The 25,472-nt window shown below is 30.0% G+C and overlaps 1 protein-coding gene across 19 annotated transcripts in view; it reads right to left on the bottom strand.

Moving 5' to 3' along the window:
• The window catches only part of LOC126847441 (uncharacterized), a 102,689-nt gene that overhangs the window by 44,353 nt on the left and 32,864 nt on the right, over positions 1-25,472 (bottom strand). Inside the window, exons 1-12 of one of the 19 annotated variants that reach the window (XM_050587775.1) lie at positions 20,915-21,052; positions 9,793-9,856; positions 9,652-9,721; positions 9,538-9,567; positions 9,417-9,446; positions 9,037-9,087; positions 8,592-8,621; positions 8,478-8,516; positions 8,300-8,362; positions 7,537-7,569; positions 7,227-7,256; positions 6,827-6,904 (exon numbers count right to left, since the gene is read on the bottom strand). In XM_050587775.1, coding sequence (XP_050443732.1) covers positions 6,827-6,904; positions 7,227-7,256; positions 7,537-7,569; positions 8,300-8,362; positions 8,478-8,516; positions 8,592-8,621; positions 9,037-9,087; positions 9,417-9,446; positions 9,538-9,567; positions 9,652-9,715 — 448 coding nt within the window. In that variant the 5' untranslated portion in view covers positions 9,716-9,721; positions 9,793-9,856; positions 20,915-21,052. Of the gene's footprint in view, positions 1-6,303; positions 6,685-6,826; positions 6,905-7,226; positions 7,257-7,536; positions 7,570-8,299; positions 8,363-8,477; positions 8,517-8,591; positions 8,622-9,036; positions 9,088-9,416; positions 9,447-9,537; positions 9,568-9,651; positions 9,722-9,784; positions 9,873-9,934; positions 10,132-16,721; positions 17,206-17,349; positions 17,428-17,749; positions 17,780-18,059; positions 18,093-19,222; positions 19,286-19,400; positions 19,440-19,535; positions 19,566-20,023; positions 20,075-20,396; positions 20,427-20,517; positions 20,548-20,631; positions 20,702-20,914; positions 21,053-21,121; positions 21,341-25,472 lie in introns of those variants that run through there. The other 18 variants (XM_050587739.1, XM_050587748.1, XM_050587757.1 and 15 more) reach the window with 18 other exon arrangements.

Here is a 25,472-nt window from a genome sequence, read left to right as displayed (position 1 = left end):
ATTGAAAATACGATACATTTTTATATGAAGCCTTTGGGTGTTATGAGAGCTATTCCGGGGACTAGGGGTCTTAGGCATGGAGCATGGGCCCCTCAATTACTTTTATAGATTTGTATAGAAAATATTTGATGATGCATCTAACCTATATTTTAGGCTTTCGAGTATTTAAACCCAGGTTTGAACGCAATTTGGACTTGAGTTTCAGTAATATTCAAAACTGATTTTGAGTAGATTATGTATTGAACAATTTACCTACACGACGTTAACCGTTTGTCAATTGTGTTCCATAAGCCAACGGTATATTATTCCACACTAAGAAATGTGTCAAACAGATATTTTATCGACGCGTTGGTTTGAATTGAAAATCTAACCGTTTGCTGGTAAAACTAAAATTGTTTTGCGTTTTCTGCTGTTGTTGTCGATGGTGTTGTTCTTATTTGTACACATGTTTTGAATGCGAAAATATTTCACTGAAACACAAGTGTTTCTTGGTCTAAATAAGTCGGTCCCTACTATATGCATATTGTTGTTTTCATGTATTCGCAGTATTTTTTGTCATTGAAAATTATTTTTCTATTAGAATAAATATAAAATCAATCTAACATGTAGTATATTTTAACCATACAGTATACCTAATATACTTCTACTTAGAGTCTTATTTTAATTCCATACACTAACTACGGTTAAAAACATATAAAGACAAATTTTCCGCCACTTTTAGGAGAAAAGATTTATTAATTCCATTATTTTCCCAAAAAAACATGCTTAATTTTAAAGTTGATTTAGTTCAATGTACACCAGCACTAAAAAAAATTTGTAAGTAAAGTTATTTAAAAGTAGCAATATTAAATTTAAAAAAATAGATATTGCTTAACAGTGAATAAGTTAATATCTAGTTTTGACAATTATTTTGTCAATTAAATTAATTTTTGAACATTTAAATTTTACGGAATTGTATGTATATTATATTACTATATTTAAATTTGAATACAAATAATTAAAGATCAATAATTTATTCTTACTTATAGTGCTGTGATAATGTTGTTAAAAAAAATAAGTCGTTTACATTTAATGATGAAAATTATACATTGATGGCTTAAAAGAATATTTGCTGTAAGGCGTATGCGACAATTAGTATAAAACATATAAGATAGTTTTGATAAACATTGCAATAAATGTAGATAAATACAAAAATATAATAAAAAGTATGGAATATAAAAAAATAAAAATAAAAATCACACAGAATATAGATGTCTATGGAATATGTTTAAAGTATCCATCATTATTTCTAGACATATTGTTCTAAAGTCTTCTCTTTAAGGCATATGTGTTTTAAAGAAGTCCAATATTAATTTGGAGGCGGTGCCCATAGCACCAAACCATAGACCTTTTGCATCCCAGTCATCGACACCGTATTCATGCTGCAGGTATGGTATGGTAGGTTAATACATACTTTTTTTAAAATTCTAGTACTTTGGCCCGTTTGAGAACTATAAGTTTTCCCTTAACTATAGTTATCGTATAAAAGTAATGAGAATTTAATTAGTGGAGAAAATCTATTACTGATTGTATATTATGTGGGTTCGGGGAAATGTATACAACAGTCATGAGTATTTTTTGACCATTGAGTATAGTTTACACATACTGATAGGCCTTTTGGCGCTTTTCATATTCCTATTTTTGTTACGCGTATGTGTTAGGCATAGCTTAAATGTTACAAAAGGTTTTTTTTTGGGTGAATCGTAAATCGAAATCAAACTCCAATTTATTTATTTTACGTTACGGCCTAAACACATAAATATATCTATTTTTGTCTATAATAATTTATTATTTTTTTGAAATTTAAATATCAATTATAAGTAGTTGTAAATTATTTAAACTTAATCACACAACGAAATAACATGATAGAAATCTGAGAAAAAAAAAAAAGTTTTTAGTTTAAATAGTTTATAACTCTTGTCAATGAGCATCCTACAGTGCTGCGTTACGAACTTGTCCGTGCTTTTAAATTACTATTTAATACTTAAGTACAATACATCAATTATTTTCAACAAAAACGATTTTTATTTGTTTTGTTACGGCCTAAATGTTTTTTTTCTAACTTTGTAGTCTACTTATATATTCACATTTTATAAAAAAATCATTTATATTTTTTTATTAAACAATTACCTATTCAATTTTAGTTACGATCCATATAATGTGTAATATATTATAATAACTATAGTTCTTATTTTTTATTCTATTTACTCATTTTATTTAACCTTACTTGTATAAAAAAAAACTGTCTTGTATAATATAACCGTTATATTATAATTTTTACATTGTACCAATAATAAAGTTATTAAACAAAAAAAACTTTACACTTGACCCTTGTCACGTTGGGTGATAACAACATTAAAAAATTGTATTGACATAGATTTTAGCCCGTCTAATGACAATTGTTCGTGCCTTTTTTAATACAGAAGTATCGCCAAAACTGGCGTAAGCGTATTTTCCTAGTATATTTTACATTGTCGTTTCTTCACAAGCTGTCACAAATCAATCACATCTGTCACATCAGTATCTGTGTTGTTTTCGTCAAGGTAATATACAGATTATGAATTGTAAGTACTAGAGTAAGATGCGCGGATAGAAAGTTGTCACGTATGGTGAGGCATTGTCCGATGTGGTCACTTAACATTCACCCCCAGTACCATTGGAGGTATATCCGAAATGTATACTTCCGTTTACCGGTCAAATTCACATCGGTTAGTCCTACTTCCGTTACCTACTTCCGGCATTTGGAACGACAAGGGGGCGAACGGTGTTAGAGCTACAATCAACATTGTTGATCAGTGTTAAGTTTGAATTAAAAACGGAAGGTATACAGGGTGATTCATTTCGGGTAAGACACTCGATTTCTCAGAAGATATTAATATTTTGAACAACATTTTTTTCCAAGATTTTTCGGTACACATTGTACTACATTTTTCAATACTTTGAACATTTTTTTCACCAATCCTTAAAAGCCAAAAAGGGGGATTTTTGTTATTTTTTAATGGCAACATATGTTTTTAATTGCATAAATTTGTAGACAAAAAATTTAAAAAATATGTTGAATATTTTATTTTCATTTATCTGTTCATTAATCATTAGCCATGACTTTGTTAAGATACTAAATTTTCTCTTAATAATTATCATGTTTCTTCGGTTTACCAAAACCGGTAGCACATAAAATTCATATTTATGTTCGTATTGTCCATTTGGCGATAACACTTTAACAAAAAAAAAGTCACTGGTTTAAAAGACTTTGAAATAACGAAAGACAACTGACAAACGGTTCTTATCTACAGATTACATATTCCAACACAGGTTGGTTTTACAAACCCATTTAATCAGCTTCGAATGGCCAATTAATCGAAAACATTAATGACCGTGGTACAAGACGTAACCAAAAAAATAACTGCTTTGGTGATAATACATACATTTGTGTGCACAACCGTCGTGACGCGTGGCTATTATTTGTTAGTTATGTTAAATATATTTAATATATTATCGAAAAATGTAAATCTGTACTCAAATAATTTACACAAAATATAGAATTCGTGATTTATTTTGTTTAACTTTTTTTTTTGTATATAAACAACTTTATTAATAAAATAACACAATTAAACGGACTGCTCAAACGACAGAGTTGTTGCCTAAAGACTTTGGATATTTGTAAACTGCGTTATAAAGAATCTCCAAAAAAATTTATCATAGTTAAGTTTGGTAATCTTGTTAGTTACTATAAATACCAAAACGTTTAGTTATTATAAATTTAATTTAAGTCGATAGTTCCGCTGGTGATTCGTATAACTTTACGTTGTTTTCTGTTTTCCGATAAATGATGTTTCTGTAACGGTAAATTTTTCAAAAACGTTGGCATTTTATTTTTTTAAATTGTTATTTCTTACCATTGAGAGTCGGTTTTACGTTAATTTTAAATATATTTGCGTTTAATTCCATTGGAAAATGGTATTCTAAAACTAAAAAATGCTTATCTTTAAAGTTGTTTAAAAAGACATATTATTTATAAGACGATTTCGGCATTCGTTTCGTGAATCACATTTAAACTTTTCAAATTATTTCAAACTGTTATAAATATAACAATTTTTTTTTCTTTGTATTGGGCGAAGGCACCGATAATAATTAATCTTTTTCATACTCTTTCCGATACATCAATAAAATTATCCTGGAACATGTTATAATTGGTGACCAGTTATTTTGAAAGCGTTTGTTTGATCTATGATGCAGAATGATATGAATCTATACATAAAACCTACTCTTCAATATGAAAACTAAGATACTAAAAGGTAAAATAAAATAATGTATTAAACTACTTAAATTACAATGTTATAACCTTAATGCTAATAAATATTTTGTTTTTTGAAGTGTCAGAGGCACCTATCTAGTCAGTGTTGTCCGAAAAAAGTTGGAACGCAATCATTTATATTACTGTCAGAACGCTGAACGGACAACTGCAAACAATAAAAAATTGTATTTTTCCTTTAGAATAGTAATTTTAGAATTAGTAGACATACTTAAAATTGACTGTGCTGATTATTAGGTATACTTAAATATAATTACTATTAAATAATACTTATAATATAATTTTTTAGTAGATACATAAATAAATACAAAACGTTAGTTAAACACCTGTTACAAATTATAAGAGAGGATAGGTCTCGAATAGCTAAATCACTATTTCAATGTTATAAAAACAATTAAATTTAGTAGAACATTTCAAAGTCTCATAATTGTATGACTTCAAAAAATCTTATTACATCTATGCAGTACATACTTATTTACTTATTACTTCAATATTGAATATTTCAAATTTGGTTGGTGTGTTTTAGTAAGTTTACGATTACAAGGAGTTAGGTTCTTGGTTTTTAACATTAGCTTTAATCTTAACCCATATAATGCATATTTTTTGCACTACGAATATTTCGGTTAAACGGTGTTAAACTACTAAGACCTATACTTCTTCTTAATTCTAGATAACACTAAAGACACATTTTCTAATACAGTATTTAACGGGTATAAAATGAATGTTTTATTTTGAAATTTCTGAAAAAAAAAATTGCGTAAACTAGCTTAACTTGTATTTTAAAAATCATATTAAAAATAAATAAATTGTTAAAAAATATGATTTCATAAATGTAGAATGTAATTTTTTTTATGTACATTAAGACAAAGTAAAAGTATTTTACTATGTTCAATATTTTTTTAATAAAAATAAAGTATGTAAAATTTAATGTAAACAACATAATATTTTATAACGTTGTACCTAATACATTTGTTTTTGAACTATATATATATATATATATATATATATATATAAGATCGTCTCCTTGCCCTTTTCTGTGGAGAAGGTAATCTTATACCAGCCTATAATGTTCAAAATCTGACTCAATGTTCCATCATCATCGACACCCCTTTTAATAGCAAGTTGCCTGGAACTTATCGGCCCCTTGGAAGTACCAGATACTGTAGTATCCATTTCCTCTTCAGCAGTCATGGCGGTGGCGGGTAAAGCACTTACACTACTATGTATAGTTATTTTAAACCAGTACAGTCCAAACCAAACACAGTATAAACCAGCAAAGTAAGAACATAGGTATTTCAGCCAGGTACAGTGTCCACAGAAATGAACGGAAGCGTTTGTTTGAAAGTAGTTTTATACCCTGAAAAGCACGCCGATGGGTTACTTTCATTAGACTAAAAATAGTACTTTACTCTACCCTTCCTCTAGGGTTGTCGCATGTGTGCTGTGTATCTAAGTGATACGTTCTTCTAATACAATGTGTAGTGTAGTCTATTCCAATAAAAAAAAATAGTAGTACTAATTAAATTAATAAATGAAAAATATAGAGAGGAAAATTAAAAATTTATTTATTTAATTGAAACAAAAAATATATAATTGGTGATGATGAAAATTTAATAAAAAGGCTATTGTTTGATAAAAGCTTTACAAAAATATTAAGACTAGTTAATGTTTTACTAATTTTTTCTTATTTTACTCAATATAATATCCATTAAACTATACGAGTAAGTAAACTATTTATAAGTACAAAATTAGTGGTAAAAATAAAGAATATTTTTTTCGAATACTACTTGAATTTTTGATTACTTTTTATATTAATATTTCTACTAAAAAGCCTAACGTCCTCCAGCTCCAGAAGAAATACCACTTGGACCACGCTTACTCCGGACACGTATTTTTCCAGTATAAATTAACAAATTTCAACGATATTATCTTGAGAAAAACTTATTGACATTTTTATTATGATTTATGAAATACATAAAATTAACTGATAATTTTGACATTAGTGCAGTGTACAAAAATTATTTTAAATAATAATCATAGTATAAAATCATTTTTATGTATTTAATGATTAAACTTTAACATGTGGTCTTAACTATGTTGACAATGCTAGATAAATTTCTTTAGTCCTATAGAACCATCGAGTACGACTTCATAAATTCCGTCCGGATATTGTACGTAATCGATAACAATGTCTAGTTTAGTAGTTAATTTACAAATACCATGTTCCACCTCAGCCTTGACTGTATATGAGTCATGTATAAAATGTATGATGCTTCTAATCAATCCAACTAGGCGACACGTCCCGAGTGATTCAACGTTAAGTCCACCTTCACCTTGAAATATAAAACATTTTTTTTTTAAACAAATTGCAAACTTTGGCTACTTAATAAAATAAAAAATGTTCGCGTAAATAATTTTAACTAGTATATTTAAGGTTAAGAAGCGAACCAGTAACAACTATGTAAGAATGTTTACTTGTTATTTTTGTAATAGCTTCCATAATTAGTAATCTTCGTTCATCTCCGAGCGCTACTATATTAGCGCTTTCAGCATCTGTAAAAATTAATAAATAACAAAACTGAACAAGAGAACTGCACTAGCATTGAAATCGAAGCATCTAAGAGAGTAACACACTTTCCTATACTTGAAACACAAAGAATTTATAGCGTTAAAGTGTGCATTGACTGATCAGAAGCAAAATCTTTCAGGGCGTGTGCTAGTTTTTGATCACACAGCAGTTATTGTAAAAAGTGTTGTTTGTTTGTGGTAGTTTTATAAATTTTATTTTATTTATAATATTTATCGAATAAATGTTCCTACTTGGTTCCACCATACGAAAAAATAAAATCAAAACGAATAAATGAGTGTTGATTACCTCTGTCTTCAATGACGGGAGTTACAAGACCTGTTAGATAAAAATAAAATAATAATTTTACAGTTGAAAAAAATTATTTTAGAAAAAAAAGATTTGTATAAAAAATGTTATTCTGCTATTAGACTATATTAGTAATACATTATTTTTTTTTAAATCTCTAGATTATCATGACAAAATAATAATGTTAAAACATTCCGTTTGTTTATCGAGAAAAAACCCATAAAAAAATAATCAAATAATTAATTTTTATGACTGACAATATAAGCTTTATTGGCTAATTAAGCTGTTTATCGAATAAATAATAGTTTACCTTTTACTTCACGTTGTGAATGTGGATGGGGTTCTAGAAAAAAAATTATTTTTTTATTTTCTCCGCTCCACGGAAAAACATTGTATTATGGATATGTTATCTCTTATCTGACATCACTTATCTCTAATATCTTATCATTTATCACTTAACTCTTATGTATTACCATAGTAGAGTGAAAGTGTAACGCGACAATGGTACAATAAAATATCTTGTACCCAGCCTAATAACATATCCATGTTAAAAGGATATAATTATACAGTTAGAAAAAATCATTTTGGAAGAGATGATTTTGTTTTTACAAAGAAGTGTTTTTATATTTTGCGTCAGAGCCAACAATAGCAACCAAAACGCTAATCAATTTCTTCAAATAGCAATATATATTAATAAAAGTCCAGAGAACAAAATCTTTTCAATACAAATAACAAATTTCATCAACGTTATGCCGTTACAGTGCATTTATTGATATTTAATAATTCTACTATCTACTGGTTCACTTCGAAGTCATTATTTATTCTTTTTACCCACTATGCCCAGAACCCACTGTGCTGGTTTTTTTATATATGATCAAAAACAGTCACACTAAAGCTCAAAGCTACTTAGACTAATTTGTTCAATGTAATATATATATATATATATTGTAAAACTCCTATTAAAAAAACTTATAGCTTGACGACTTTAAACTTGATTTAAACTTCTATCATATGTATACATACAGGTTTAGTAATTATCAATTTTGAATAACAATGATAAGTTGTATACTTACGTATGCAATCGCTCATTAATCGTTCTAATATTGTTCCAAGTTCTTCTTCCCGAGATTTGCATTCTAAAATCCAATACAAAAGGAATTGTAATGTAGGCATTTTCTTATGACCGAGATCAGTATTATGTAAGTGTATATATACATATAGAGCTGAACAGATACACATAAAGATATTTACTCGTTAGTTTATGAATGTATTCACTTGTCACTGCAAAGTCTGAAATTAAAATGAACATATTTTAATAAGGGATTGTCGAAATATATTATGTGAAAATGTAATGTCTATATTTACCTGGTACAGCCAACATAAGAGACACATCCTCTGAAATTAAAATAACTTTAATTAAATTGGGAATTAATGTTGTTCGGTTTTATTTTCTTTTCTATTATGAAATAGAAGACGGATATCAAAGTAGAAAAAACAGAGAACCTATCATTATTTCAAAAGCAATGTGCATAGGTCTATTATTTTAAACAGAGTGGAAACTAGGCTAAAGTATTGGAGTTAAATTGAAGCAAATGAACAGAGTAAAATAAAATATAATTATTGGATGACGTAAAAGTTGTTGCCTTTCAAAAAGTTCCATTAAGATTTTAAAATATAATTTAAGACCACTATTATACTAGTTATAAATATAATAAATAATTTTTGTTGTAATTGTTATACAATTAAAAAAAAAAAAAATTCTACCAGCAACCTTATTCAATATTTGTTTTATTATACAAATTATGTGTACCCATCGGTTGCGATCCACGTAAAATATATTTGACGGCAGTATGTAATCTTCCTAGAATAAGCAAATAATAGTTTTAGCTATATGACAAAATTCATAAAATATCCTTACACATATAAAAATCTCAAAATAAGAGTACGACATTTTTCAGGGTGTGTCAATGTAACCTAACACTTCTTTCGATAAGTAAGTAAGTACATTTTAGAATTTTAGCTTTGAGTATGAATATAAATAATTTTATTTTTGTAAGCTGTTAATAATTTACATAGGTAATGTATCGTACATTGAAACTATACATAGACTCATTCACTGTCAATCTGAACGAGAATCTGCCGAGACATAACAAGTTACGTATCGGTATATTGATATTAAATATATCTTACCTGCCCGAAGAGTCTGATGGATATAATGATCTGTAATAAATTATTTAAGAAATTTGTACAATGACAATACAATTAAAAAACATAAAAATGTAGTATGTAACAAGTAAAAAATGCAACTCACTATTTATGATAACCAGCTTCTGAAATTTAGCTGTAAAAATAAAACGTTAAATATTAAATATATATTTTTACTTTTAACTACCCCGAGTACGAGGCACGTGTTGAAAGAGCATACTTTTTCCAGAATTCACAAACACGATAACAAACGAAAATAGTATTGTTATAAAGTAGAGTTTCATTTTTATCTGAAAAAATATAAAAGCCTTATTAATACAGTTGTCAGTATTAAAATGAAATAGGTACTGCACAATATCACTTATTTGAAAATATTCGTATTACATCCAAACTTGTGTGGGATAATTTTTTGATATACCTTTAACCTAAAATTATAAGAATCTATTAAATTATAATGAACTACTTTTTGTATGATTTTATGAAATTATTTCTGAAATAAATACTTGTAAGTCTATGAAGTTGGCCTAGCGATTAAATATTACCACTAGTCTATACACAAATGATTTCAAAGGCGTAATGATGTTGGTAATATTAATGCTTGATGTCAGTAGTATTATTTTCTTAAATGACAAAAATTGTTAACTAAATTGCTTTGAAGTGGTTTAATATCAGTAAAATCTAAATGTATTATAAAGGTCTATGTACATTTTTTCATTTCATTAGGCGTTATTTTTTTCATTGTTTACATTATTCTGGCGTTGTCAAAAACGTCGGAGTTTAAACTTCTGTTGCACCAGATGATTGCAAAATGTATTAAAACAAATATTGTAAGAAATGAAACGCAACGAACTAAACCCCGACATTAATACAATCTGGTTTTAAGAATTGTCTTTGTTAAATGATTCATGTTCGTCCACGAATACAATTGCGAAATTGATCTTAAACGATATCCTCTAAAAATATAGTAAAAATGTACTATAGTGTTTATAGATTTTATAATTATAATTAGAAAGATAATAAACACAATGTTATGACTGCAACATTAGATATAGTTTAGCAGTATCTAACAGCGCGGGTTACTATACACTATTGGCTAGCTCATTCAGTGCATCTTTGTAGAAATAATGTGAGATAGTTACTCGGTATTAAACCTTTATTACCGATGTTAAGCAGAACTGGGCCCACCCCCGCCATGCCCCGAACCCACTGTAGTGGCTTTTTGAATAATTATAGGTGTTATGTTTGAGTTTAAGACAGCTTTCGACATAGTTGTAATCGTTGAATATGTTTAACAATGTATTTTTAACAAGTTAGCTTTTTCATATTAGTCAATGTTTTACGGAGTTACCTTAAATAAACTACTGGGGCAACTCTTGTTTGAATTCTCCAAAGCCCTAAAATGTGTAACTATCTCCCTGTGAGTATATAATTGTCATCGTTGTGTCTTACAGCACTCATTTACCGTTCTAGAACATTTAGACTTCTAAAATAAGGTAAACATGTTTAGTTTTTCTATGTTTTATGAGCAGAGTGCAGATATTAACTTGGGTACCGTGAGTATATTAGGCAGCAACGATAAGTTCTTGAGTGGTAGGTCTCACATAAGTGGTAGGTATGTAATATCGATTTGCATGTTATTTTATATAATTGTAATCATACTGAATGGGCCTCGGAGTTTATATTATTGTTGTTACCTTTATGCAGAAAATAGATAAGACTATATTTTATAAAATGCATCAATTCGATCTGTAAAATCCGAGTTAATCATTTTGACATCTTATTGATTAAAAATAATGAACAGCTCTACTTTTTACATAGAATTGATGTTGTTCGATGTTGCTCGTACCGCGCTCTCCTGCAGACTGACCGATTCGCTTCGGTGGGCGTAGGTTATATACCATACCCCCACCGCATTCTCCGCTTCATCTTGCCGCTGCCAGTTGTTTTCTACGGCCACGCCCCTTCGCCTTCGCCGGCTACAGCCGGTCCCCTACGACTCGTGTATTTTGCGAGCGTATACTCGGCGAGTGTACTTGCCAAGTTTGTACGATGTACGATGTTTGTAATTATGTTGCTCCTACACGACTCGTGTGCTCGCCGATTATTCGTCAATCGTATATACTTTACTCGTCATCGCCAATGCTCCTACACGACTCGTAATCGCCAAATATTTATTCGAAATAATGAAATACGAAATTTGCCTCAGTCCAAAATGGAAAGTGACGACGAAAAGACTGTTTGTGCCGCATTTGCGGTAGTGTGTGCTGCTGCTGCTGCTGCACATGATTTAAAAATTAAGACCAAAAAGAAAATCAAAAGAAGATGGTGGACTTTATCTTTAAATAGAAGTCGAGATAAGTAAGTATTTTTTCTAGTAGTCTTGAAATTATTTTTAAAAATATCAATAATAAGTGTATATATTATGTTTTAAGATATAATGCTTCCAATATGTTGGAAGATATGAATCGAGAGCCATCGGGAAAATTCCATAATTTCTGTCGGATGTCGGCAACGGATTTCGAACACCTTCTCAGTAAAATAGGACCAATTATTATGAAAGAAGATACAAACATGAGAAAAGCAATACCCGTTCAAGAGAGATTGGCAATTACACTTAGATTTTTGGCATCTGGTGATAGTTTCACTAGTTTATCTTACCTATTCAAGTGTTCAAATCAAGTGATATCAAACATTGTACACGAAGTTTGTAATGCTTTGGTCCATGAGTTAAGAAATTACGTAAAGGTAACATGAGTTTGTTTATTAATTATGTTAAATTTATACATTTAAAATTAAAGTTATACTTGTATGTTTTGCATTAGAAATTAAATAGTTATAAAAAAATGTATTTTCTGTGACAACTTTTAAATAATAATAATAATAATAATAATAATAATATAATAATAATAATACTTTATGAATAATGATCATCTTCAGTTTAGGTTTTAAGGAACATTGTCTTGAGATTCGATAAAAGCGTTTAATATTTGATAGTTGGAAGTTGAATTTTGATCTGAAGATAGTTGAGATGAATATGAATTTTCTGATGAATTAGAATTAGAAGGTTCTGGTGGAGAATCTATAAAATGTGTTGATGTTTGAGGAATATTTGGATGAAGAGAATATGGTGGCATGGTATAGTTATGAGGAACAGAGGCCACAGGCGGATTTTGGTGATACAAACCAGGTGAATATGATTGTGTTCTGTTAAGTAATCCCCTTTTCGTACGGAAAATCAAGTTATCAATATCGTGCATAAGAATTTCACGGGTTTGTTCATCAAATTTTCTGAGTTTCCTAGCTAGTAGGTCAGCATAAACAAAACAATCATCTTTAAGTGGTTTTTCCGTTACACTTTGCATTATTTTGCAAGCATTTACCATGCAATTTTCAATTGCAGTTGATGTGTTTTTTCTTTTCTTTGATACTTTGGCTGCAGGGGGTTCAAAAACGAATTCTGAATTGAGAGATGGTGAACCTGATTCGTCTATAACTTCTTCATCTAGTGTAGAATTGTCGTCAGCTAAACTCATTGTATCATCTGGATCTGGTTCCTAATTAAATCATAAAATTGTATACATTTTTATTATATGTATAATGCAAGAGCGATATAAATTATATATTATATTATATTATAGTATAAATAGTTAAATAGGACACTATGTTTTAATCTGTTAATCTATTTTTAGTTTTATTTTTTTTATTAATTTTTTTTACAGTTGCCCACGACTTCACAAGATTGGCAGAATATTTCAAATGAATTCAGTTCTAAATGGAATTTTCCTAATTGTGTGGGTGCAATAGATGGCAAACACATAATTATTCAATCACCCATGAACAGTGGTTCAGAATTTATAAATTATAAGGGAACATTTAGTGTTGTTTTGATGGCTTTAGTGGATGCCGATTATTGCTTCACTTTTGCTGACGTGGGATGTCAGGGGAGGATAAGCGACGGCGGAGTTTTTCGTAACACTACATTTTTTAAAAAAATGGAAAATCATCAACTGGAACTTCCCTCCGATCACCCACTACCTGGAAAGGAATTGCCAACACCATACGTATTTTTAGCTGATGATGCTTTTGCTTTAAGTCGTCATATTTTGAAACCATATAAAGGTGTTTATGATAAAGGTAGTTCGGAACGAATTTTTAATTATCGTCTTTCTCGTGCGCGCAGAATTGTGGAAAACGTATTTGGAATAATGGCTTCTGTGTTTCGTATACTGAGAAAACCAATGTTGCTACAGCTAGAAAAAGTTTCGGTAATAGTAATGACTTGTGTATTACTTCACAATTTTTTACGAAAAAGTAAAACGTCATCATCAAAATATGCTTCTCGAGAGTCATTCGATAATGAAGATGAGGGTAGACTAATACACGGGTCATGGCGTCAGGACAATAACATGACATCTATGTTACCTATCAGAAAAATACCAAGACGTTCATCAATTGAGGCCCAAGATATTAGAAAGACATTTATGGAGTATTTTATGACTAATGGAAAAGTTCCATGGCAAGAAAATTACTGTTAATTTATTATTTTAAAATATATTTATTTGAATATTATAAAAATTAAATAAATTAAAACAGCTTACATACCTCTGTATTTATTGTTGTTTTTGGTTGATAAACTCCATGTAAAAATTTTGCCATTGGTTCATAAAAGATCCAATTCGGTTTGTGTATATCATCTCTTCCGGACCCAGTTTTAGTGCTGTTTTTCACCTTTTGAGCTAATGGCCGAAAAGTCGCCATAAGCGAATCCTTCTTCTTTTTTAAATCCACAATTGCAATGTCTTTGCTGAAGTTGTCTTTAATCCTTTTCCAGGCATCACTAACAAGATTTCTATTTTTATGCAATGGGTCCTTTGGATTCCAAATTAATGACTCCTTTTCAAACAACGACAAAAATTCCAATGTGTTTTCATTGGACCACTCCATTTCGATGAAACTTTAGTAATACAATTCACAAGTAGGTATGTACATTTAAATAGTTAGAACAATTTTTTTTAAAAATTAAATAATAATAAAAGATTGTTTAAATATTGACGCCGATTGCCAAGTGCACGATTCGTGTGGGAATGACGTGCGACTACTAGTATAAAATAATGATATTAACAATAAATAATAGTCTATTTTGGGGGAAAATCCAAGATTAAATTTCTTATCAGCACGAGTCACTCGTGTTGTATCCGACACCGACGGGAAACCGCGAGTGACTCGGCGAGTAAAAATAATCGTCGTGCTTTACGATTAAATACCTCACACACGACTCGCAAAGTAGTACGATTGACGAATATTCGCCGATTACACGAGTCGTGTGGGACCGGCTTACGGCCACGCCCCTTCGCCTTCGCCGGCTACAGCCGGTCCCACACCATAACTGAACCACGCATAACTGATTTTCGTTTCCGTTATCAGTTTCTTGCTGTATTTCCGGCTTTCTTCGTCCCGTTTGGTCTCCGGTTTCCTTTGGTCCAGTTTTTAATTGATGTATCACCGGTTTCCACTTTTGTTCAATTTCCAAACGTTTTCTCGGTTGAAGTTTGTTGTGCATTTTTTGATTTCTATGGCTTCCCTCACCATGCGTTTCGAGTAATGGGATTCTCGGGACAGAACGTGTTCCGAATCGTCGGCGAACTAGTCAAGACATCCAAGTAGGAGTAACCTCAAGTCATGTAAATAGTGAAAATTAAATTTCTTATTAACCCTATGTATTATGAGATATTGAGTGGCTTTAGATAAATGGATGACCTTGTATATTTAGAATTTTTATGTGAGTATAACATAGATGTGTGTTAAAATGAATGAAATAATATTCGATCTATAATTATAATTTTGTAATAAGTACCTATAGTAATTTTACCACTAAAAGCGCTAGTATCACATAATTTTTTCCGGATCCTTACGTTCCGCATATTTATTTTCCGGGAGAATACGGTTCTGAGAATACGGATTCTGGAATTTTACATTCCGTACAATTACTGTCTGGTCGATTTTATTTTCTGGATTTTTACGGTCCGTGAGATTACGGGTTTTTTCCCGTATTATTACGTTCCGTAAAATTATTTTCCAGGGTTTTATGGCACCCCGATTTCGACCTATTAGATTTTCGAGAGACACAACGGTTTCTATATTTTTAAATTTATTTTTCCTACTTCTTCTTCTCTCCGGGCCTTTACGGACTGTACCGTGTCCATCGGCTGATCGTTGACTGGAGTGACAGTTTGAGTATATTCTAGGAGTGCCACTTTGAGTTTTAGTGTCTCAATCTCTATTTGTTTATCGCAAATAGCCTTTGAAAAATCGTTCACGAGTATCCTATAATTAAATTCCGGGCTGCCAGTAGATGCCTCGGCCGTTTTTTTGGACGAACATCTATGGCGTAGCTCGTTAGTTTTGGCTTCCAGGGCATTGTTCTCGGTGAGACCGACTTCTTGCTTTTTTCTGGGGAGAAGGTAATCCTATACCAGCCTATAATGTTCAAAATTTAATTCAATGTTCCATCATCATCGGCACCCCTTTTAATAGCAAGTTGTCTGGAACTTATTGCCCCCTTGGAAGTACCAGATCCTGTAGTACCCATTTCCTCTTCAGCAGCCATGGCGGTGGCGGGTAAAGCACTTACACTACTATGAATAGTTATTTCAAACCAGTACAGTCCAAACCAAACACAGTATAAACCAGCAAAGTAAGAACATAGGTATTTCAGCCAGGTACAGTGTCCACAGAAATGCATGGAAGCGTTCGATTGAAAGTTGTTTTATACCCTAAGAAGCACGCCGATGGGTTACTTTCATTAGACTAAAAATAGTACCTTACTCTACCCTTCCTCTAAGGTAGACGCATGTGTGCTGTGTATCTAAGTGATACGTTCTTCTAATACAAAGTGTAGTTTTGTCTATTCCATATAACAAAATAGTAGTACTAATTAAATAAATAAATGAAAAATATAGAGAGGAAAATTAAAAATTAATTAATTTGATTGAAACAAAAAATGTATGATTGGTGATGATGAAAATTTGATAAAAAGGCTATTGTATTGATTAAAGCTATACAAAAATATTTATTTAGACTATTTAGTGTTTTCCTAATTTTTTCTTATTTTAGTCAATTTAATATCCATTAAACTATACGAGTAAGTAAACTATTTATAAGTACAAAATTAGTGGTAAAAATAAAGAATATTTTTTTCGAATACTATTTGAATTTTTGATTACTTTTTATATTAAAATTTCTACTAAAAAGCCTAATGTCCTCCAGCTCCAGAAGAAATACTACTTGAACCACGCTTACTCGTGACACGTATTTTTCCAATATAAATTAACAAATTTCAACAATATAAATTTTATAACAATATAATCTTGAGAAAAACTTGGTGACATTTTTATTATGATTTTTGAAATACATATAATTAACTGATAATTTTGATATTAGTGCAGTGTACAAAAATGTTTTAAAATAATAATCGTAGTATTATATAATTTTTTATATTTAATGATTAAACTTTAACAAGTGGTCTTAACTATGATGATATTATACTAGTTAAATTTCTCTAATTTGATAGTACTACCGTCGCGTACCAATTCATAAATTCCGTCCGGATATTGTACGTATTTGAAACCAATGTCCAGTTTAGTAGTTAGTTTACAAACACCAAGTTCCACCTTAGCCTCGACCATATATGATTGACTTTCGAAATATATCATACTTCTGAACAACCCAACTAGGCGACACGTCCAGAGTGATTCAACGTTAAGTCCACCTTCACCTTGAAATATAAAACATTTTTTTTTTTTAACAAATTGCAAACTTTGGCTTATTTAATAATATAAAAAATGTTCCCGTAAATAATTTTAACTAGTATATTTAAGGTTAAGAAGCGAAACCGTAATAACTATGTAGGAATGTTTACTTGCTATTTTTGTAATAGCTTCCATAATTAGAACTCTTCGTTCATTTGCGAGCGCTACTATATTAGCCCTTTCAGCATCTGTAAAAATTGATAAATAACAAAACTGAATAACAGAACTACACTAGCATTGAAATCGATGCATCTAAGAAAGTAACACACTTTCCTATACTTGAAACTCTAAGAATTTATAATGTTGTAGTGTACATTGACTGATCAGAAGCAAACATTTTCAGGGCGTGTGCCATTTTTTGATCACACAGCAGTTATTGTAGAAAGTTTTATTTGTTTGTGGTAGTTTTATAAATTTTATTTTATTTATAATATTTATCGAATAAATGTTCCTACTTGGTTGCACCATTCGAATAAATAAAATAAAAACGAATAAATGAGTGTTGATTACCTCTGTCTCCAACAACAGGAGTTACAATACCTGTTAGATAAAAATAAAATGATAAGTTTACAGTTGAAAAAAATTATTTTAGAAAAAAAAGATTTTTATAAAAAATTTTATTCTGCTATTAGACTATATTAGTAATACATTATTTTTTTTTAAATCTCTAGATTATCATGACAAAATAATAATATTAAAACATTCCGTTTGTTTATCGAGAAAAAACCCATAAAAAAATAATCAAATAATTAATTTTTATGACTGACAATATAAGCTTTATTGGCTAATTAAGCTGTTTATCGAATAAATAATAGTTTACCTTTTACTTCACGTTGTGAATGTGGATGGGGTTCTAGAAAAAAAATTATTTTTTTATTTTCTCCGCTCCACGGAAAAACATTGTATTATGGATATGTTATCTCTTATCTGACATCACTTATCTCTAATATCTTATCATTTATCACTTAACACTTATCTATTTTCATAGTAGAGTGAACGTGTAACTCGACAATGGTGACATAAAATATCTTGTACCCAACCTAATTACATATCCATGTTAAAAGGAAATAATTATACAGTTAGTAAAAATAGGTTTGGAAGAGATGATTTTTTTTTTACAAAGAAGTGTTTTTATATTTTGCGTCAGAGCCAACAATAGCAACCAAAACGCTAACCAATTTCTTCAAATAGCAATATATATTAATAAAAGTCCAGAGAACAAAATCTTTTTAACACAAATAACAAATTTCATCAACGTTATGCCGTTACAGTGCATTTATTGATATTTAATAATTCTACTATCTACTGGTTCACTTCGAAGTCATTATTTATTATTTTTGCCCACTATGCCCAGAACCCACTGTGCTGGTTTTTTATATTTGATCAAAAACAGTCACACTAAAATTCAAAAATACTTAGACCAATTTGTTTAATGTAAAATATATACTGTAAAACACCTATTAAAAAAACTTATAGCTTGACGACTTTAAACTCGATTTAAATTTCTATTATATGTATACAGGGTGATTCATTTTGCGCAAGACACTAATTTTCTCGGAAACTATGAACATTAAAAAAAAAAAATTTCCTATACTTAAAGGTAAACATTGTGCTACATTTTACAATACTGCGAAAATCTGTATCTCCAACCCTTATACAAAAGAAAGGGTAGGACATCCCTTTTTCAAATGGTAACAGATGTTTTAAACTCCATAAGTATATAGACAAAAGTTAAAAAAAAAAATGTTAGTGTTTGAATTTTTAATTTTTATCCAATTGTTCGCTTGTTATGACTTTGTAAAGATTTGTATTTTTAACTATATTTCTTAATACTTTCATTCGGTTCAACAAAAACAAGTAGTTTTATTACACCAGTCATTACATAAAATAATAATTTAGTATATAAGATCAACCATTATTGGTCACCCTTTATAGGTCTAATAATTATTAATTCGGAATAGGAATGATAAGTTGTATATTTACGTATGCAATCGCTCATTAACTGTTTTAATATTTTTCCAAGATCTTCCTCACGAGACGTGCTTACTAAAATCCAATACAAAATTAATTGTAATGTAGACATTTTCTTATGATCGAGATCAATATTGTGTAAATGTATATATACATATAGAGCTGAATAGATACACATGAATATACTTACTCGTTAACTTACGAACGTTTGCACTTGTCACTGCAAAGTCTGAAATTAAAATGAACGTATTTTAATAAGGAATTATCAAAATAGGTATATTATGTGAAAATGTAATGTCTATAAAATGTAGGTATTATAATTTACCTGGTACAGCCAACATAAGAGAAACATCCGCTGAAATTTAAGTGAATTACATTTAATAGGGAATTTATGTTCACGGGTTTAATTTTCCATTCTATTATACAATAGAAGGCGGACATCAAGGTCGAAAAAACATGGTACCTATTGCTATATCAAAATAAATGTGCATTAAACAAAAAATATGCACATTTATTATTAGGTCTATTATTTTAAACAGAGTGGAGACTTAGGCTAACACATTGAATGTGAATTGATGCAAATGTACAGAGTAAAAAAAAATATAATTGTTCGATGACGAAAAAAGTGTTGCCAGTCAAAAGGTTTCAGACTAAAAGATTAAAATATTTTAAAATATAATTTAAGATCACTTTTATACTACTTATAAATATAATAAATCAGTTTTGTTGTAACTGTTATAACTTATACAGTTTAAAAAAATAGTCTACCAGCAACCTTAATCATTATTTGTTTTATTATACAATTATGATTACCCATCGGTTCTGATCCACTTAAAATATTTTTGACTGCAGTATGTAATTTTTCTAGAATAAGCAAATATAAGTTTTAACTATATGACAAAATTCATAATAATATAGTACAACATTTTTCAGGGTGTGTCAATGTAACCTAACACTTCTTTCGATATGCTTTTTCTAAGTAAATTTTAAAAACTTAGTATTGAGTATGAATATAAATAATTTTTAATTTTGTAAGCTGTTAATAATTTATACAATGTATAACTATAACTAAGCTCATTCATTGACAATCTGAACGGAATGTAGAAACTATAATTTTTTATTAGTTGGTGAACAGCCGAGACATAACAAGTTACATATCGGTATATTGACTTTAAATATATCTTACCTGCCCGAAGAGTCTGACGGATATAATCATCTGTAATAATTATTTAAGAACATTTTTATAATGACAATACAATTAAAAAACATAAAAATGTAATATGTTACAAGTAAAAAATGCAACTTACTATTTATGATAACCTGCTTCATAAATTTAACTGTAAAAATAAAACGTTAAATATTAAATACATTTTTTTACTTTTAACTACCCCGAGTACGAGGCACGTGATGAAAGAGCATACTTTTTTCAGAATTCACAAACACGATAACAAACGAAAATAGTATTGTTATAAAGTAGAGTTTCATTTTTATCTGAAAAAATATAAAAGCCTTATTAATACAGTTGTCAATATTAAAATGAAATAGGTACTGCACAATATCACTTATTGGAAAATATTAAAATTACATCCAAACTTGTGTGGGATCATTTTTTGATAAACCTTTAACCTTAAATTATAAGAATCTATTAAATTATAATGAACTACTTTTTGTATGATTTTATGAAATTATTTCTGAAATAAATACTTGTAAGTCTATGAAGTTGGCCTAGCGATTAAATATTACCACTAGTCTGTACACAAATGATTTCAAAGGCGTAATGATGTTGGTAATATTAATGCTTGATGTCAGTAGTTTTATTTTCTTAAATGACAAAAATGTTTAACTAAATTGCATTAAAGTGGTTTTAATATCAGTAAAATCTAAATGTATTATGCAGAAAGGTCTATGTACATTTTTTTCACTTCAAGCGGCGTTATTTTTTTTATTGTTTACTTTATTGTGGCGTTTTCAAAAACGTCGGATTTTAAACTTCTGTTGTCGTGCAAAGAGTACCTAACCACAAAATATAATTGCAAAATTTATCAAAACAAATATTGTAAGAAATGAAACGCAACGAACTAAACCTCGACGTTATACAATCTGGTTTAAAGTAATATCAAAAATATAGTAAAATGTACTATGGTGTTCATAGATTTTATATGCGCGAGTACAATATTATAATAGCAACAATATGGTGTGTAAACAACACATAGTTGGTGATTTTTTTTGCGTCTTATTTACCTTTAATAGTATTTAAAATTATGTGTTAAAACGTACTAAATCGGTAAAAATATGGTAGATTGTCAATAATTATGTAGGTCACTACTAATTTATAGTTACACATAGTACTTTATGTTATTATTCGGGTATTTTTTTTAACTTATTTACCTTTAATAGTATTTAAAATTATGTGTTAAAACGTACTAAATCGGTAAAAATATGGTAGATTGTCAATAATTATGTAGGTAACTACTAATTTATAGTTACACATAGTACTTTATGTTATTATTCGGGTATTTTTTTTAACTTATTATTATTTATTAATAAATAACTTTGTGGTCTGTAATAAGAAGTTTTGAAGTACAGATTTAATAATTATATTAAATATTATGTAATGATATAAAAATAATAAAACCAGTGTAATAGTACATTAGAGTATAGGCATAATGGAATCAAAGCAACGGGGGGACGGAGAGGTCACAGATCTACAGGAATTATTCTTAATAAAAGTGATAAAATTAAATAAAATCACTTTGATACAATGGATTTTTGCAAATATTATAATATTTATAAAAGTATTTTTTTGTTTTACCGTTGGTGTTAACACCTTTTGTCGTCTAAACTTGGCTTAACCAAATATACCTAAAACACATGTGATATGCTACGGTAGTTTGACTATTGCATCTCGATGAAACCAACAAAAAAAACAGCCGATAAATATATAAAAAAATGGAATAATGTTTTGGACAAATTAGTTTTCAAGAATAATATACCATACCCTGATCTTTTATTTATTGAATAAAAATAAAAATTAGAGCTAGTAAACGTTGAAACCTAATTTCAAATCGATCCGACTCAGTACCAAGTAGATACATTTTGTGATTTGTAGAGTTGCCATTCAAAAGAATTGGTCCAGTAGTGTTGTTTATGGAATTCTCGCTTAAGCGTTTACACGAAAACACAACTTTTTTAGCACTATTTTCATACCTGTTTGATATACAAGCAATTTTAAATGAGAAAAAAAACGTTACAAACATTACTACTACAAAACAGATGGTATTATAACAAAAACGAGTAAACGTTTTCAAAATTTTACCCAAAAACGTATAGCTGTAATTACAATTCTATGACCAAAGTGTGAGTCTGAGTTTACTGTTTTTCTTATATTTTTCGATAAATATTATTTTGACACCATACGACTGACAATATTCTTTATCATCAACACGATGACTATGATTGGACCCCTCTTACTTAAGATGGATGTGTGATTTAATAAAATATGTAACCGAAATTTGTATCATTCGTTGTCCTACCTTGATTTACAAAAAAAAAAAAACTTTAAATCGAATTACTGAATTAAAAAACAAAAAACTAAACGTCCTATTCATAAATACACTACACTGATGTTTTATGTTGTTTGTTTGACCTATCTTCAGACTAATTATCAATTCTTAAATCTTAAAAATATGTCAACCTTTCTCGCAGGGGGTGTTCAAAATTTCGGTTTTTCAATGTGCGATTTTGTTGAAAGCACATTTTATATTGAAAATGCTAAAATTACATTTTTTTCCTGACAATAAATATTCCTACATTTTAGGCAGAAAAAAACGTTGATCTAACGACAAAAACAAGGTATAAAATTGTCAAAGTTTGAATTTCCAATTTTTTTTTTGTTTTCTTTTGCACACCTTAGTGTTATTTTTTACACGTTGAAAATCCAAAGATCATAGCAAACCGTCGAAACTTGAAAATGTAATCGAATCGGATACACTATCAACATACTATTTAAGCACATAGATATTTTATTAGTGTACGACTACTGCCTGTAATAGTCCGTAAAACAAATAGTAACCTAACCTTAATCATACCTTCATAGAGTAAATTAAGAGTACCGCGGTGTTAAAAGTTGATACAGTTTTCAAATAAAATCACAAAATCTATTTTAGTAGTGTTGAATAACATTTTGATTACAGATTTAAAAATTAATTAAATCGACTTTCCGATAAAAACACGTTGTAAGTACTTGTAAATCGTAATTGTTGAAAGTTAAAACTATTACTAAATAGTAAATAGGTACAGATTACAGTATACACTAGTCGCTAAAGTAAGCAGACATTATTGAGTTTTTCAACTTTTAAGGTTAACAACCGTTAACGACAATGCATGTATTATCATAATATTATGTACAGTGAATAAAATAGTAGAACGTTTGCTAATCAGTAATCATTGTAATATGTGAGACAAGAGAGGTACAGCTACATAACGTACAATTCACCTAATCTCCTATTTTCAGAAGTCTAGCTGTATGTCGAGTGCCGACTACCTGTACGAAATATATGATAACTAAAAAAGTGAGCCTCGTCGTCGCTGGTAACGAGAATTAATGTACTGAGGCACAATAATAAAAACCTTTATGTACTAATAACTTACCAATGCGTTAAGCTAATTAAAATTATTTTAGACCGGATATTTTATTTTTTAGTTTTGCACCATAATTTTTTATAAAAAACCTATTATCCCATTTGAAAATCAAAAGTTTCTATCGAAAAACTAATTTGAGAGGGGGTAAAACCAAAAAAACTGAAAAATTGAGATCACATTATATGAAAATACTTTGAAAAAAAAAAATTAAATAATTACTTAAGCCCGGTGAGATATTGAGTGTTTCCCGATAATTGGATCACCCCGTATCACATTAAATAGGAAAACAATTTGATATTCGAATGGATTGTAAAACAGTTATGCACGAACATTCAAATGTCTTTAAAAATATTTATTGAATATTTTTCAATTCTTCAAAAATATTTTAATAATATATTCAACGATTCATTTTTGAATCGTTGTGCTCTCTGGGTAGTTATGAGTTAAATTCTCAGAAACAAACCAACATTTTAGAACCGTGGTTGTTTGCAGAACCGTAAAGCTAAAATCAATTTGTTCAAAATTATTAAACATGTGCGACGGTGGCGGAGCACGAAACTTTATCTATGTAAAGTTTGCTATACATTGTTCAGTAGCTGTAGCGGATGATAATTTTATATGAGCCGCATACTGTAAGAATAGCTATTACTTAACCTCACAAGAACTACATTTTTTTAGAATAATATAATATAAAAAGGCCAAACACACCGCACTAGAATAGTATTTTATTAAGAAAATGTACTAGGGTCCTATGCATAAAATGTGTAAATATATTATTTATTAAGAAAAAGAATCACTAAGGACGACCGCTGCTGGTGTTTCTATCCAACTGTCCTACGAGGGCAGCCTGATCAGTATTCCGCAGGCCGAGCCCGAAATCGAGGACTAACAATCACAACTGAAAACCGACCTTAGCCTGACAGGCCGCCAACAGACGTACTACCTGATCAACTCGTCGGCGGACTCAGGCAACGATTTCTAGGCGCTAGTCCGGCGGTACCAAATTGTGCCGGCCAAACACCTCGGCCACTTCGTCCAGGCGCGAGCTCTTGTTCCGCGCAAACGGTACAAGCACGAGTCCAACAACACCAGGCGGTTGCACGTGCTGTCGTCCACGGACGTCGTCGAGTCATATTCGCCCACGTTTTTATTGCGCAAGGGCACGCCGTTTTGGCACCGGATCGGCGTCATCATTTCGCGCCTGTCCTAGACGGGCATTTTACTGCACTGGGACCGGGACAACGACGCGACGTCCCGCGGAGTGATCGCGCCCGGCCAAGTGTTCTCCGAAACGACCGTGTTGACCACGTCGTAAGTGTACAGGCCGATTAGATAAGTGGATGATCCTATATAACTATTAGATGAGACTGACAGAGCTAGCATCATATTTTTGATGTGTAAACATCTTCACGCGCGGTACGATATTTTGGATAGGAGCAAATTTGTGCAAATACCGGAAGGAGGTAACGGAAGTAGAGCTGGTGGATGTGAATTTGACTGGTAAACGGAAGTAAACATTTCGGATATATGTCCAAAGGTACCAGGGGTATATGTTAAATGTCCACATCGGACAATGCCGCACCATACGCGTGGCTGTACAACGAACTCTTTACCGACAACA

This window comes from Adelges cooleyi, unplaced genomic scaffold, assembly GCF_023614345.1.
Source record: "Adelges cooleyi isolate 19-005CV unplaced genomic scaffold, UGA_ACOO_1.1 ACOO_flye_CR_arks_rails_tigmint_CR_PRNA_1, whole genome shotgun sequence".
In the NCBI taxonomy this organism is placed as follows: domain Eukaryota; kingdom Metazoa; phylum Arthropoda; class Insecta; order Hemiptera; family Adelgidae; genus Adelges; species Adelges cooleyi.
This window is presented reverse-complemented; position numbering and strand designations above follow the sequence as displayed.